Genomic DNA, 15,983 nt, shown 5'->3' on the forward strand with positions numbered 1-15,983 from the left:
AGAGTAGAAGCCTTCGGTCCATAGAAGTAGCCGCCAATTTAGACCAAAGACGGCCTCTAGAAACTGCATCAAAAGCCATCTTAAGGTCTATAAAAGCGGCAAACAGGGGTCGCTTATTCCTTTTTACCTGTTTGTCCACAAGATGTTATAATATTAGACAGTGGTCTAATCCAGATCTGTTAGCTCTAAATCCTGCCTGCTCATCCTCAATAACGCACTCCTGCTCCATCCAAGCACATAGTTTGACACAGAAGTGCTTGGCATAAAGTTTACTTATGATATTTAAAAGGCTTATTGGTCTATAATTAAAGGGATCATCCCTTCTGCCTTTCTTATGGATGGGAACCACAATCGCCGTTCCCCAATCCTGGGGGAATTGTGCTGTTTGATCAATATGTGTGAAGAGAGCAGCCAGAACAGGAGCCCACCAATCTTTGTAGAGCTTCAGAAGTTCCGGCGGGATACAATCGTTTCCAGGTGCTTTCCCACATTTCAGTTGCATGATTAATTGCTCTATCTCTTTAGTGGAGACCGGAGACCAGTGTGGTAATGAACCTATTTGAAGGGGGCCTTGGGGAGAGATATCATTATAAAGTGCCCAAAAATGAGTTTCCCATCATTCTTGGGTTATTGAGCAGGCCTGAGTGGAGTGTATCTTATTATTTGCTATTGAAATTAGTCTCCAAAAGCTCATTGAGTCATTGTTCTTCACTGCACTTATTAAAAGTGACCACTTCTTTTGTGTATCAGCCCTTTTTTTTTAATCTAAGAAGGGCTTTATATTCCTTTTTCTTTTTCGATATTTCTATAACCAGGTCGGCAGAGGGATTAGAGCTAGCATATTTTCAAAGAGTAACAAGATGTTTTTTAGCCCTAATACACTCATAATTGAACCATTTTTTAGGGCGGTAAGATTTTAGTTCTGATCTGGCGTGGTCCGGTTTGGTTATTAAAGCTCATCACCAGTCAATGTAGACACCACTGAGCAATAGTCTGACTCGGATTAGAGCAGTTTCCTATGTCCATAGGAATTCATGAAGGGGAGCTTTCTCCCAATGGCTCCATATCAACAATGGGGAAAGATGTACTGGCTGCATATCTGTATGTCAGAAAAAATATACAGCTAGTCTTAAAGTCATTCAACTCTAATTGTTTGTTTGTTTAACACATTTGTATTCTGCCCAAAATGCAAGTCTCTGGGCGGTTTACAACAAAACATTAAAAACAACCAATAAAAATATTAAAACATTTCAACCATTAAAATTTAAAATGTTAAAACAATTAAAAAGACAATCAAACTATTATATGTTGTCTTCCATACTTGCAAGCAGAATAAATAGAAATGCAATACACTTTTTTGCTGATCTATGCATGTAAAACTACATTAAAATCTCATTGCAGTTTAATTTCTAAAAATTACCAGCATGTTCTTGCCTTCATCTTTGCAATTCAAGAGATCAACAGGAATGACCACCTCTTACCCAATATCACACTGGGATTTGAAATCTATGACAATATTTTCAATCCGCTGAGAGCCGTTGGGAACACTCTGCAGTTCCTCTTCACAGGGCAGGGGAATCCCTTCAATTACAACTGTGACGGGAAGCAGCAGCTAGTCCTTGCCATTGGTGGGCTCACCTCCCCAAATTCCATGCAGATGGCCAGTGTCTTCAATACCTACAAGATCCCACAGGTATGTCTGTTCCTAGTGATGACTAGCTGTAGTCATTCAGAAATGGCTACGTTCCTGAGGTAGCTCAGTTTGGAAGCAGCTTTTGAGAAGACAAGGCTTCTCAAGTGGAAGACAAGTGGAAAACAAGTGGAAGACAAGTGGAGAACATTTGTTTTTGTTCCTAAAGTAGAAAGCAAGAGGGCAAGCAAACAAACCAACAAAGGGGAATGGACAAGGTAAGTTTGTTAGGGATAGTCTTTTATAGGGTTTAATTTCTGGCTGTACCCCTACTAATTGTGCAAAGAGGCACCTTTTTGATGTGGTGATGATTCTCTTTATTTAGCAGTGGGAGATTAACTGGCACAATCCAACCGCAGCACATTACCTTCAATGACTGTTGCTGATGTCTATATTTCTTTTTACATTTTGAGCCTTTCAGGGACAGGGATCCATCTTATTTATTTATTATTTCTCTATGTAAACCACTCTGGAAACATTTGCTGAGAAGTGGTATATAAATATTTGTTGTTGTTGGCTGGCTAGGGGTTCATTTTTGACAGGGCAGTTTCAATTTCAGTTTCAGTTGTGCCTAGAGAGAAAATGGGTGGGGATTGGCTACCGCTATGCTCTGAAGGTGCCTCAGTTTGGAAGCCACCCTTAAGAAGACAATGCTGAGACAAGGGCAGTTTTTCTTTTTGGAGATCTGTGAGCAGGAGTTTGGTAACAGACATCAAATGAGTTTTGTGAGGGGTTTAGAAGGGAAGTTGCATGTGGGCCCAGAAGTGGTCTCCCTTTATCAGAAACGAGACACCAAGCATGAGAAGGTGAGTACTGCCCCACTTTTGTAACTTTCCTGGAGGAAGAGCTTGATACCTTTAATTAGATGATGATTGCAGCTTAGACCAATCTGTGAAGGAAACAATCTCTATGTCTGCATTCACACAGAACATGAAACCGGAGGTGAAGTGACCTCCAGTTTCAAAAACTGTATGTCTGAATGTGGACAACCACAGTTTCAACAGAAAATGAAGTTGCGGTTTTCCTCCTCTGAGAGTGATTTGCACTTTTGGTTTGTAATGAGGACCACCACTTGGACAGTTCCACCGGAGGACTTGGAACCACAGTTACAAACCACAGTTTGTTATATGCAAATGCAGCCACTATATTCTAAATTCTAAATAACCAATAAAACCAGTTATGAAGCAAGAATGCCTGAAGCAGAGGGGGTGCCTCCCAGAGTGTGACTATCTGCCTGAGGTGCAGAAGTTGTGGGTGTGCGTTCGGTGCAAAGAGCTCCTGGCTCTCAGGTAACAAGTGCATTCTCTTGAAGCCAAGATGGCGGACCTGGAGAAGCTCAGGGAAGCACAGAGGTTTGTGGATGAGACCCACAGGAATGTGATAGAGGCATCCTATTCCCATGCTGACAGCTCCTCTACTCTCATAGATGATGATGATGATGATGATGATGATGATGATGATGATGATGATGAAGAAGAATTCGATTTCTATACCACGCTTCCAAAAATGGCTCAAGGTGGTTTACACAGAGAAATAATAAATAAATAAGATGGCTCACTGTCCCCAAAGGGCTCACATTCTAAAAAAAAAATACAAGATGGAAACCAGCAACAGTCACTGGAGGTACTATGCTGGGGGTGGAATCACCAAAGAGAATCACCACAGTAAAAGGTGCCTCTTTGCCCAGTTAGCAGGGGATGAAAATCTTAGGGATGCAGGGCATCAGTCTGAAGAAGAGAGGAATGCTCTCTTAGAAGGGACACCTTCCTTGCATAATGCTCCCAAATCCTCTCACACATAGGATACTCCTCCGGGGATTGGGGGCCTCCTAGTAGTGGGCAATTTGATAATTAGGAACTGGGGAAGGGGAAGAAGAGTGCAACAAAGATGATCAGGGGCATGGTGCACCTTTCTTATAAGGTAAGTCTACAGTGTCTGGGGCTTTTTATTTTGGAAAAGGGGTGGCTATGGGGAGACATGATGGACGTTTTTAAAATTATGCATGGAGAAGAGAGAGTGGACAGAGAGAAATCTTTCTCCCTTTCAAACAAATCTCATGGGTCTGAAGGCCAGGTAAAACAGGACCAACTAAAGGAAGTCATTTTTCACAGAGCAGAAAATTAATCTATGCAATTCTCTGCTTTGGGATGTGGCAAATATACAGTAGAACCAAAAAATAAAAAAGGCATGCCCTCACCTCTTGCCAGTTGGCTTCTCAGAGGCATCTGGTAGGCCACTGTGTGAAACAACAAGGCTGTTCTTATGTTCTTGAATGGAAAGGTTTTCATCCCCTTCCAAGTTCTTAGAGTGTTTTCTCAAAAAATTAAGGAATAATTACTCAGTCCACTGTGCAATGTCTTGTTTTCAATACATTATTGTTGTCATTTTCTTTCAATATTAGGGCCACAACTCCCCTGAACACATTTTCTTTCAAACTGTGTTTCAACCTTGCCCCAGCTTTCACGTTCAAGTAGGAATAGTCTTTAATCTTTCTTCATCCTGTTTAGAATCCTATCCCAGTATAAGACTCAATGGTACCAGTAGCTCCTACTCAAAATAGAAGTATTGTCCTATCTTAAATATTTGATGGAAGCTGAAATTTAGTGAATTGAAGAAGTAATAATTTGATCAAGAACAAAGGGATGTCCTTGTAATACTCTTTTTAAAAAACAATTATCTCCCATATAGCTGAGTTATGGATCTTTTGACCCTGTGCTAAGTGATCAAACCCGGTTCCCTTTTTTCTTCCGGATGGTTCCAAGTGAAGACCTTCAATATATCGGGATTATTTTTCTGCTGAAGCATTTCAAGTGGAATTGGATTGGTCTGCTCACATCAGATGATGACAGTGGAGAAACATTTGCTCAAAATATGAGACCAAGACTTCTCCAGAGCAATATTTGTATTGCTTTGGCACAATCCATTCCAAAAGTAACAAGTCGCACATCAAATACACACACTGAAAAAATGCTGGTGGAAATAGCTAATGCTGTCTGGAAGGAAACAAAGATGAATGTGGTTCTTGTCTATGGGGATAGTCATTCTATGGAGGGTTTACGAATAATCTTAGAATCCTACGAATTTCATCATAAGCTTCCATTGGAGAGAGTGTGGCTCATAACTGCTCAGTGGGATTGCACAACTCTTTCTTCATGGGATAAATTCACAGGGAAATCCTTCAATGGTTCTTTGTCATTCACACTTCACAGAAAAGTGGTTCCAGGATTTCAGGACTTTCTTGAGAACATAACTCCATTCCAGTCTATGATATATTTCATCCATCAGTTCTGGTGGTTTGCATTTTTCTGTTCACTCCCAAAGCATGGCTTATATGTTCCAAATCAAGACAACTGCACTGGGGAGGAGAAACTGGGGAGCCTCCCTGAATCTGTGCTTGAAATGGGCATGTCTGGGCAGAGCTATAACATCTACAATGCTGTTTATGCTGTAGCACATGCTCTCCATTCTATGTATTCATCGAAAGCTAAACAGAAAGAAATGGAGAAACACGGGGGAAAGAGTCTTTTGTTGTGGCCTGTATGTTTCCTCCGCTTTGTTTCCATGTCACTTCTCATTGTATTAGTTCATAACTCATACTAGCAGTTGTGATATAATGTCTGATTGTGGCATGCAGTTCCTGACATCCTGATTAGCAAAGCACTGGTGAAGCAGTGTGAGTTGGTTTAGGCTGAGAGAGAAAAAACTCACTCAGAATCACACAGAATCACCCATGATCTTCATGGCTAAATGGAGATTTGAATTTGAATTTGAAAAATTCAATTGCAAATCAAATCAAATTGCCCTTTTATGGGAAGATACAATTATTATGTTTTCAACAAAAATAAATTTCAGGAAGCAAACATTATATCAAACATCTTGTAAATGTTTATTCAATATTCAGTATTGTTTGATGTTTTAATATGGCTGATACCCATTCCACAATAAGGTAAATGGATATCAGTTTTTCCAAAAGTCTTTCCCTTTGTTATAATTATCCCCAAATTGCTTTGTATATCAATTTATATGTGAGTATTCTTTGCCGTAAGATCCTGTACTACTCATCAACAGGAATTGCTGTTGCTTCCCGTGGCTTGCTACCAATATAAACATGCTTAAAGGTATATTCCTGATAGGTATATAGTATTTCTTCTCAGTGACATCTTCCAGTTGGTGATCAAGGGATTTGTGGTTAAAGTGATAATCTTAATGCAATTTCCCACAATTTGACCCAGGGTGTGAACTTTTTCTCCTCCCAATTAGCTTCATGCTTTTCTGAGCAATATCCATTTCAACAATAGTGCTGGGGAAGAAATCTTTTTTGATGAGGAAGGGAGCCTGCCGTCAGGATACGATATCATCAACTTGGTCACATTCCCCAATGACACCTTCCAGAAAGTCCAAACTGGAAGGATGGATCCCCTGGCTCGTGAAGGAGAAATGTTCACCATGAATGCAAGTGCTACTGTATGGAACCACAAGTTTAAAGAGGTATGGAGACCTGTCCCGCCTCACCTTGCTAGTTTCCCTGACTTTAAGGGGTTTTCTCACAACCCAGCTCCAATATCAGGAGTGAAGAGTGTTGGGAGGGAGAAATGGGCTGAAAGGAATGGAGTGCTCTGATGGGGGATGCTCTGTTTCTCTCCTCTGGGCAAAGCTCCAGGAGTCTCAGATTGAGGACTCCAGCAGTAGGGTCCAGGTGACCTCCCCCACTCCCTGACAGAGGAATTTATCAGCCTGACCCCAGATTTGCCTTGACCATGTTTGATGCCTCTGACCTCTTTTTGTCTGCCTGCAGTCAGACCCACCTTGGCTTTTGCCTGGTTCAGGGAGTAGACCCTTATTCCATACTCTTCATATGTGGGTATTTAGTTTTGAGAATAATAGAAGTGGGGGGAAATCAGAACATTCTTCCTTGTTGTTCCTGTTAGATGCAACCCCGTTCCCAGTGTGTCGAGAGCTGCCATCTTGGATCCAGCAGGATTGCCCAGCAGGGAAGACAAATTTGTTGCTATGATTGTGCTCAGTGTCCTGCGGGGAGGATTTCAACACAGACCGGTAAAAATATGTATATTGGGAAACCAAATTCAAATGTTTAAAATTCTCTATCTTATTTCTACATCAAATAGATGACTAAATTTCTCAACATACTTCTGTTGAACTCAAGTACTAGTGCCAAGATCTGAGGGTTTTATTTAGTCTGGCAAATCTTTTCACTTGAAAAACTTTCCCTACTCCTTCTCCAGGAGCAGCAATCTGCCCTCTGCAGCATCATCTAGGATTTAATTTTCAGGAATTAGCACCCTTGCATGGAAAAGAAACATTTTGTTTTCTTACAACTAAATTCTCAGAATATCTAGGCTTTTCATGTGAAGCCAGAATCTGTAACCATTCCAAAATTAGAAAGAGTTTATGCAGGATAGAGTCTATGGCATTTATGATGAGCATTCCTTTAGTTTAAGTTTTCAGGTGCTGGCCTTTGCAGAAGAATATCCTGGATTCTTTGAAAGTTAAAACAATAAGCTTCAGTGGCCAATGTTCCCATTAGAAAAAGTTGATGCTAGGTGATATGCATTGATGCTGCTGAAGGGGTCAACGAATGGAACACTGCTACTCACTTGGGGACAGTGAATTTGGATGATTGCCCTTTCCCCCCAGAAGCATTCTTCACCAGTTGGAAATATGTCCCTGAGGGTCATGTAGCTCTCAGGGACGTAGTTTTGACTGGTGCAGAGCACTTCTGGGGGATGGAGAGATCATCAAAAATTATTCTCTCTTTCATAGGTGCTGGTGCTGTATTACCCTTCATAGGTAGTACCAGCATTTTGCAACTCCACATTTCTGCCAATATAGACAAAATAAAACAATGCCAAAAAAATGCCTAAAATGGCACAGTGCCTACTAATGAGAAACATCAACTGTTCTGCTCCTGAATATGGACAAAGAGATTTTATCTTATTTATTGGTTTTGTGTTTTTAATTTTCATATTGCCTCCTGTTAAAATTCTATGTATAATAGGGAAGTGCAAAACATTTTGGGTGTTCTGGAACCGAAACGAAAAACCCAATCACCATCCTGAAATATTTTGGAGCAGAAACAAATCGCCCTTGTTTCGGTACCGAAAATGTTGTCGTTTCGGCCCTCCATTTTGTGACCGAGAACGTGCTTCTCCTTTCTCCTCCAATTTGAGTTCTGATGTGTGCTTGAATTTCCTGCCTTTCAGCCTCCCATTGACTTCCGCAAAGTTCCAAAATGTGCTTCTTCTTCCTCCTCCATTGAGTTCAGTGACATGTGCTTGAATTTCCTGCCTTTCAGCCTCCCATTGACTTAAATGCAAGTTCTGATGTGCAAAATAATGCCCATATTTGGCTCTACAGGAGCCAAATTAATCTCCCATTAGCTAAGGGGAGATGGAGGAGGGGGCAAGTGGGGGGGGGATTTTGTGAGATGTTTTCAGGAGGGTATTAAAGGACCAGCAGCCATTTCTTCCTTGCTGCTGCCTTGTGTGGGGAGAGAGCTCTTTTGCATGATTGCTCAGCCTTGCCATCCCACATCCACCATCGCCTCCAACCATTGTTCAGCATTGCCACCATTGCCACCTTTTTTTCTCCAGCAATTTTTTTAATTGAGAAAAAGAAGAGGAATCCATCTTTTATTCCTTCTGTCTTGCTAACACGGAAAGCCTGCTACCTGAGCCATCCTTGGACCGTGGCTGAGCCATCCTTGGACCTGGGGGATCTAACACAGGCTTCTTTGGAAGAGGTCTAATGATTGCCTCCTTAAGTCAAGGAGGCATCCTGCCCCCCTCAGAGGAGCATTTATGATTACCACGAGGCTTTCTACAACAGCCCACCTGCTAGATTGAACAAGCCATGTTGGAGAAGGATCAAGTGAACAAGTGGTAGGCCTCACTGCTCCAAGCAGCTTGTCCACCTCCTCAGGAGTTCCAAACTGAAATTGATCCAGTCAAATCACATAAGAGGAGTTTTTGGGCACCTCCAGTTCAGACACCAAATTAATTGTGGTTTCTCCATTTAGGTCTGCCCGAATCCAAGAGATTTTATCTGCGAAAAACTCAAAAAACATATCACAGTGGGAAACTGATGACTCCAAATTCTGGTTCAAGGTGGAGGGGCGGATACTAGTCCCTTCACAACCCTGAACAACTCCACTGGACGTGAACTCACAGAGGCAATGTGGGCGGAAAAGAACCGCCTGTTTGCCACGCGTGTTGCCTGAGCATAGATCTTTAGATGTGCTCTATGTCGCTATCTGTCGGATACGGGTCTTTCTCCACTTGCGCTCCAATCTCCTGCCTTGCCACTTCAGCCCCTGTAGATCTTCCGTATACCAAAAGGGGCTAATTTTGAAGCGGGTCAAAGGGGACGCTTGGGAGCAATCGTGTCTACTGCCCTGGTGAGCAAGTTGTTCCAATTCTCAACCAGGGTGTCAACAAGATCACCGGCAAAGACAACACTGAATCCTTTCAAGGCTTCTTGGAATCCTACTGGATCCAATAACGTCTTTGGGCGGAAAATTCTAATAGGCCCATCACCCCTGTGGAGGTGGGAAGTGCTTGTAAGTCCAATCTTAACCATCCATGACAATGGGGAAATCACAGGCATCCCCACCCACAGAACACCACCCTGATCAGAGTCAAAGACAAAATCAAGCATGTGACCTGCAATATGCATCGGTCCAGAGACCACTTGGGATAGGCCCATAGTTGTCATGGCCGCTATGAACTCCTGAGCTGCCCTGGACAGATTGGTCCCAAAATGAACATTGAAGTCCCCCAGCACCAAGAGTCTGGGAGACTCCAACGCGAGTTCCGCGACCAAGTCCATGAGCTTACTAAAGGATTCTGTTGAGCAATGGGGCAATCGGTACACCAACAGAAGTCCCAATCTATCCCTGGTCCCCAAACTTAAGTACACACATTCAATATGATCTGATACCCTAACAGGGACCCTGGTAAGGGAGATGTTATCCTCCACCTCCCCACCCACGTCCCCTCACCCGCTCCTCTATAGAATATCCTGGAGGGAGAAACTGGGACCAGAATGGTCCACTAGCCTCCCCCAACCAAGTTTCACTAATACGTACCTGGTCGGCTCCCTGAACCATGATCAAATCAGGGATGAGTTTAGGTTTATTTTGGACCATCTTGGCATTACAGAGGAGCAGGGTAAGGCTTTGTGGATTGTTGGCAGTGACCCCCAAGGTCAATGAGCTGGCAGGACAGCCGGAAGGGGAGACAGCTATTAAATTTCTGACTACCTTCCCCTGGAATGGCCTGCTGACCTGCCAACATTACTTCTTCTATTCCTCACCACTACCAGGATAGCTGTCCCATAGTCAACAAGGGCGATGTCAAACAGATGTGCCAAAAAATTGTGTGCCACCATTGTTGTTGTTGTCATCATCACTCTTTCAACTTGCGCAGGTGAGAGGGTTGCAAAACCTCGCTATTCCACTGGCAGAATGTGTTGTTTAGCATCATCCTTACTTTACTTGCTTTGGAAACCCGGTTCTCTTCTTTGCAAAGCTCTACTGTTGGTGGTGACGTGTGCTTTTAATGCAGATTTGGGACAGAAAGAGTGGGGGTAGTGGTAGTGCTCCAATGGGTGCCTGCCACCACCCAGTTCCCATAGGGATTGGGCAAATGACTGGGTTTTGGTGATTTGTTGAAGTTTGAGTGTCTTTGGGGCAGATTCGGGGTGGAAAGGGGGCATCTGGGGTGGAAGAGTGGGGTGGGGTGATAGTGCCCCAATGGATGCCTGTCATCACCCAGATCCCAAAGGGATTGGGCAAAGGGCTGATTTTTTGTGATTTATTGAAGTTTATGCGTCTTTAAGGCTTTTCTCCATAGGAATAATGGAGGTTTCAGCAGCCCCATAACTGCACTTGGGGGGCACTGGGGTGGCCCAGAGCAAGTGACGGTGTAGTGCACAGGGGATGCCAACCACCCCCATGGGTTGCTAACCCATGGGGTACAGGGTTTTGTTGTTTCTGAGGTGTTCTGAGTGTCTATTCTCTGGTAGCATATGGGATTTATAATGACAAACCATGAATCCACTCTCATTTGCTACCAGTGAAACTACACTAAGAACCCCTCAGAAACAACAAAACCCTATACCCCATGAGATAGCAACCCATGCGGGTGGTTGGCACCCTCTGTGCACTACACCTCCACTCACCCTGGGCCACCCCAGCACCCCCAAAGTGCAGTTATGTGGCTGATGAAACCTCCATCATTCCCTATTGAGAAAAACTTTAAAGACACATAAACTTCAAAAATCACTTTAAAATGATCCCTTTGCCCAATTCCTTTGAATTAATTCTGGTACCTTCCTGGCCCCCTTTGGACACTCCCACCCACCACACCACACCCTGGGCCACCCATTTCCCCCCAATGTGAAGAGATGCATTTGCTGAAACCTCCATTATTCCCTATTGAGAAAAACCTTAAAGACACTTAAATTTTAAAAATCACTTTTTAAAAAATCAGCCCTTTTCCCAATTCCTCAGAAATAATTCTGGTAGCTTCCTTGCCACCACTAGGCACTACAACCAACTATACTCCACCCTTGGCCATCCCTCTCCCCCCGACATGAAGGAGAATATCTTAAAGATGTGTGAACTTCAAAAAAATCACCAAAAATCAGTCCTTTGCTCAATTCCTCTGAAATTTGAGTGGTAGCCTCCACCCATTCGGCACTTCCATCCCATACCACTCTTTTGTCTCCAGGACCAGTTTTTTGAATGCTAATCAGTTCATATTCAGATTTGGATTAATTCAGAACCGAATCGAATCTGGGGTGATTTGGATGGGTCTGATTTGGATCCAAAATGAAATAGGGGTGTTTTGATTTGGGTCCAAAATCAAACATCGAATATCCGAAATGCACACCCCTAGTGTAGATCACAGATAAAATGAAATAAATCATTAAATTAAAATCTATAAGAACAGCAAAAGTAAGAGCAGCTTAAAATCTATTAATGTCACATGAGAGGGAGCAAACGTTAACAACCCAGTCAGTAGTAAAACAAGGCAGTTAGCAGATTCCAGTTAAAGTTGAACAATGTTTGTGTATCTTGGCAAAACAAAGACTTTGTTGATGTATTTCAGATGCAGACCAGTGTGAGATGTGCCCAGAAGATCAATGTCCAAATGAGAAACAGGATCAATGCATCGCCAAAACGATGACCTATTTATCCTATGGAGAACCGTTGGGAGCAGTTTTGATTTCTTTTGCTCTTTTGTTTTCCCTGATCACCTTTGCTGTGATTGGGATCTTTGTTCTGCTCTCCAAAACTCCCATTGTGAAAGCCAATAACTGGAGCATTACTTGTACCCTTCTCTCCTCTCTGCTGCTTTGCTTTCTCTGCTCCTTCCTATTCATTGGTCAGCCTAGGAAGGTGACCTGTCTCCTCAGACATACCGTGTTTGGCATCACCTTTACTGTCGCAATTTCCTCTGTGTTGGCTAAAACCATCAGTGTTGTTCTGGCCTTCCTGGCCACCAAGCCAGGAAACAGGATGAGGAGATGGATAGGGAAGAGGCTGGCAGTATCGGTCATCATTCTCTGTTCACTTATTCAAATTGGCATCTGTGCTGTGTGGCTGGCAAACACTCCCCCTTTCCCAGAGTTTGACATGCACTCTCAGATCAGTGAGATCATTGTGCAATGCAATGAAGGCTCAAACACCATGTTCTACATCGTCCTGGGCTACATGGGTTTTCTGGCCATCATCAGCTTCACTGTGGCCTTCCTTGCGAGAAAGTTACCAGATAGCTTTAATGAAGCCAAGCTGATCACCTTCAGCATGCTGGTCTTCTGCACTGTTTGGATTACTTTTGTCCCAAGCTACCTGAGCACCAAGGGGAAATACATGGTGGCTGTGGAGCTCTTCTCCATCATGGCCTCTAGTGGTGGACTGTTGAGTTGTATCTTCCTCCCCAAATGCTACATTATTATTCTTAGACCTGATCTGAACACCAGAGAGCAACTAGTAAGGAAACAATATTGAGACACTGGACTCTTTCTGCCTTTTCTTGTTCTTCGGCACCATGTCTTTCTTCATTATATTCCCATATTAGTAGCGAAGGAAGGCGTAGATTAGAGAATACAGTCAACATGGGTGGTATCGGTGACTAAACGTGGGTGATATCGTAACAATGGGGGGAACTGTGGAAGAGCTGCTTGAACAATGAGCCATATTGCACAGCTCTGGCACTGCTTTGAAGGACACATCAGCCCGGCAGCACCATATTTCCAGAATGCATCACAGGATGTCAGCCAGCCTACAGTATTGGCCACAGACTAATAGTTCTCAAAGAAGGGAGGTATATGTAGACAACCTTATAATTAAGGTTAGGTGAAAAAAGAATGGCTGACATCCAGACTAACACAGTGTGTGGTCATCCAATGAAGCACATTTGTTTGAAATGCATTCTACATTCATCCAGATCATGTTGCAATGCAATGAAGGGTCTGAGGGTCTCTTACATGGGCTTTCTGGCAATCATCAGCTTCACTGTGGCCTTCCTTGCTAGAATGTTACTGATGGATTTATTTATTCAGTCAATCATTTATTTAACATATCTTTATACCACCCAAAACTTACGTCTCTGGGCGATTTACAACAAGATAAAAACAAATGTAAAACATTAGTTAAAAACAAAAACAAGAAATTTTAAACATAACAATTTAATTTTTAAAAAACAATATCCTAAAAACAACATTAAAACAATTTAATGAAGCCAAGCAGATCACCTTCAGCATGCTGGTCTTCTGCAGTATTTGGATGTCCTTTGTCAAAAGCTACTTGAACACCAAGCAGAGATACATGGTGGCTATGGATGTCTTCTTCATCTTGGTCTCTAGCGGTGAACTGTTGAGTTGCATCTTCCTCCCCAAATACTACATTATTATTCTTAGACCTGGTCTGGACACCAGAGAGCAACTAGTACGGAAAATGAATTGTGGCATTGGACTCTTTGGTTATTTTTGATGAGTTTTCTACTATTTCCTTCTATTTTCTACTATTTCCTACTATTCCTCCTATATTAGTGGTCATGCAAAATAAAGATACTGTTTCAAACAAAGCCATCGCCGTGGGTGCTAAAGTGTGGGAGACGTCAAGCTCTGGCTACTTGCACATAAAAATGTCACACAGTTCCTGATTATTTCCCCTTCTTTGTTCAACATTTCATTCCATCTTTCCTGTCCTTATTAGTGTCCACACAATTATGTCTGTAGCTGTCCCTCATTTTCAAATTATCTTTGCTTTGAAAATGTACCGCAAGAGACAGAGGAAATAAGTTTTGGTTTAGTTTCTGGATGATTTCTCTGCTATGGTATTGGTTCTAATTTTGCCAGTCTCTGCCGCCGTGCCAGCACAATGAGGTGGGGTTCTGGGTTGTGCCCCCATTACATGAGGCAGTCACGGGCACCATCATGCTCCCCTCCACGTGACAGGGATCGGCCAATTAGGCAAGGAGGCGGCCCAATTTCGTCCCGGCTGCCTCCATTCCGTTCAGTGGCTCCACAGCTTGGCACCAGCGAGGATCACTGGCGTAGCTCTCTCCATAGTGGCCATGTGGAGGGGCTGGGACAGGACTGACGAGAAGGGCCATCGCCAGCAGCATCATGGAGGTGGGGGGCGAGTGCATCAGCGGAGAGTGGCGGAGGCTTGGGGCCAGTACAATGAGGCAGGGTTGTGCCCCTGGCACATGAGGCAGCCACGGGCACCATCTTGCCTCCCCCTCCACCTGGCAGGGATCGGCCAATGAGGGAAAGAGGTGGGGCGATTGGGTGCCGGCTGCCTCCGTTCTGTTCAGTTGCTCCACAGCTTGGCACCCACCCAACACCCTGTACTCAGTGAAGGATAGCCGGTAGCCTGTGGGGGCCATGTAGGAAATTTTGGGGTGATACCACATTGGCACTAGGTATGGCCTTTTTTTCACCTACGTCTCACTGAGTCCTTTTGCTTTCAGTCATAGGTTGGCACTGAAGGAACCGTTCACTTGGCAGGAGAGTGCTGGTGTTGGGTAGGTAGACTGAATAATGGTGTTTGGCTGGAGGCCAATTTGGGGTGGGAGCAGGGCCAAATTAAGCTAATGTGGGGCCTGTAACATGTGTCATAAAGGGGCCCCAAATTTTTAAAATGCACATACATTTTAAAACATAAATTATTTACTTGCATAGTAAAGTCATTCAATTTTTTCACTGCTATACATATCATATGACAGCCAAGGCAATGTTAAGAATTGCTGCCAGGGCTGGACTGGGGGCACTGAGAGGGCAGTGGAATGTATGTGGGGAGGGCGCCAGGTTTTGAGCAGAATGGCTACTTAAGGGTGGGAGTATTCATTGCTGCCGAGTGCAGCGGGGTGCAGTCAACATGGAGACCAGGGTTCCCTTGAAGGCATGCACGTGTGCATGTGTTGTGTTCACATGGTTTTTGATGTATGCTCAGTTAATTGTAGCTCCCGCTCAGGTTGAATCAGGAAGGCCCCATTCTGAATGCACATGGTGCCCACACACTGCCTTGAAACTGTCACTCAGAACAAAACTCATTCGACACAGAAATGAAAAATATTAGAGAGAACACCGATGGAGACCAGGCCTCCCAGAAGCGTCGTGTATCAATTGCACATATTGCAATATGTGCTTGGCGTGCAGAAATGTGAACAAACATGCATGCATACAGATCAGCAATCATGTGCACTGGCCACAGATTTCACAAGAGTAGAGCACAACACATGAATACATGAATTGCTGACGTTCATTCTAAGCTCTACGACTGCAGTGGGGGAGGAAGGGGCTTAATCTTTGCAAGGATGATAGCAGTGCCCTCCACCTTTGACCCAGCTTCTGGAGGGGAATATAGCATTCTTACATGCATGGAGATGTACCCCCCCTCCCGACACACACATACACAATGCCTCTGCATATTCCTCCCATCATAATGATAGCCATTTTGCGAGCCAATAAATCATGCGCATTGAAGAATGGGGTGGGGTGGGGAGGTTGAAAGGATGGATCACTGTTGTATCAGGCAAAAGGGTTTACCTTCCTACTTCAGATTTGGAAACATAAACCCACACAGACAGGTCATGCTAAAAACTCTGGTCCTGAAGTCATGACTAAGGAGGAAAAGCAAAAACCATTGATGAAAAGGCAGGCAAGTGGGGCAGGTGGAGGGGGGGGGAAGAGGACAACCTCCATCTAAACCATCTGATTCACACAATACATGCTAGAGAGTGAACTGAATGAAATTACTGTG

General features: G+C 43.6%; 1 protein-coding gene across 1 annotated transcript; it reads left to right on the forward strand.

The window, feature by feature from the left end:
• Window positions 1-394: 394 nt before the first annotated feature.
• LOC128330917 (vomeronasal type-2 receptor 26-like) lies at window positions 395-12,701 on the forward strand (the record flags this gene model as incomplete). The annotated part of the gene is made up of 6 exons (XM_053264282.1): window positions 395-477; window positions 1,402-1,693; window positions 4,379-5,227; window positions 5,951-6,178; window positions 6,619-6,745; window positions 11,821-12,701. Coding segments are annotated over exons 1-6 (2,460 nt in total), but the record flags the coding sequence as incomplete, so codon positions are not given.
• Window positions 12,702-15,983: the final 3,282 nt, after the last annotated feature.

Source organism: Hemicordylus capensis, chromosome 6 (assembly GCF_027244095.1).
Source record: "Hemicordylus capensis ecotype Gifberg chromosome 6, rHemCap1.1.pri, whole genome shotgun sequence".
Taxonomy (NCBI): Eukaryota; Metazoa; Chordata; class Lepidosauria; order Squamata; family Cordylidae; genus Hemicordylus; species Hemicordylus capensis.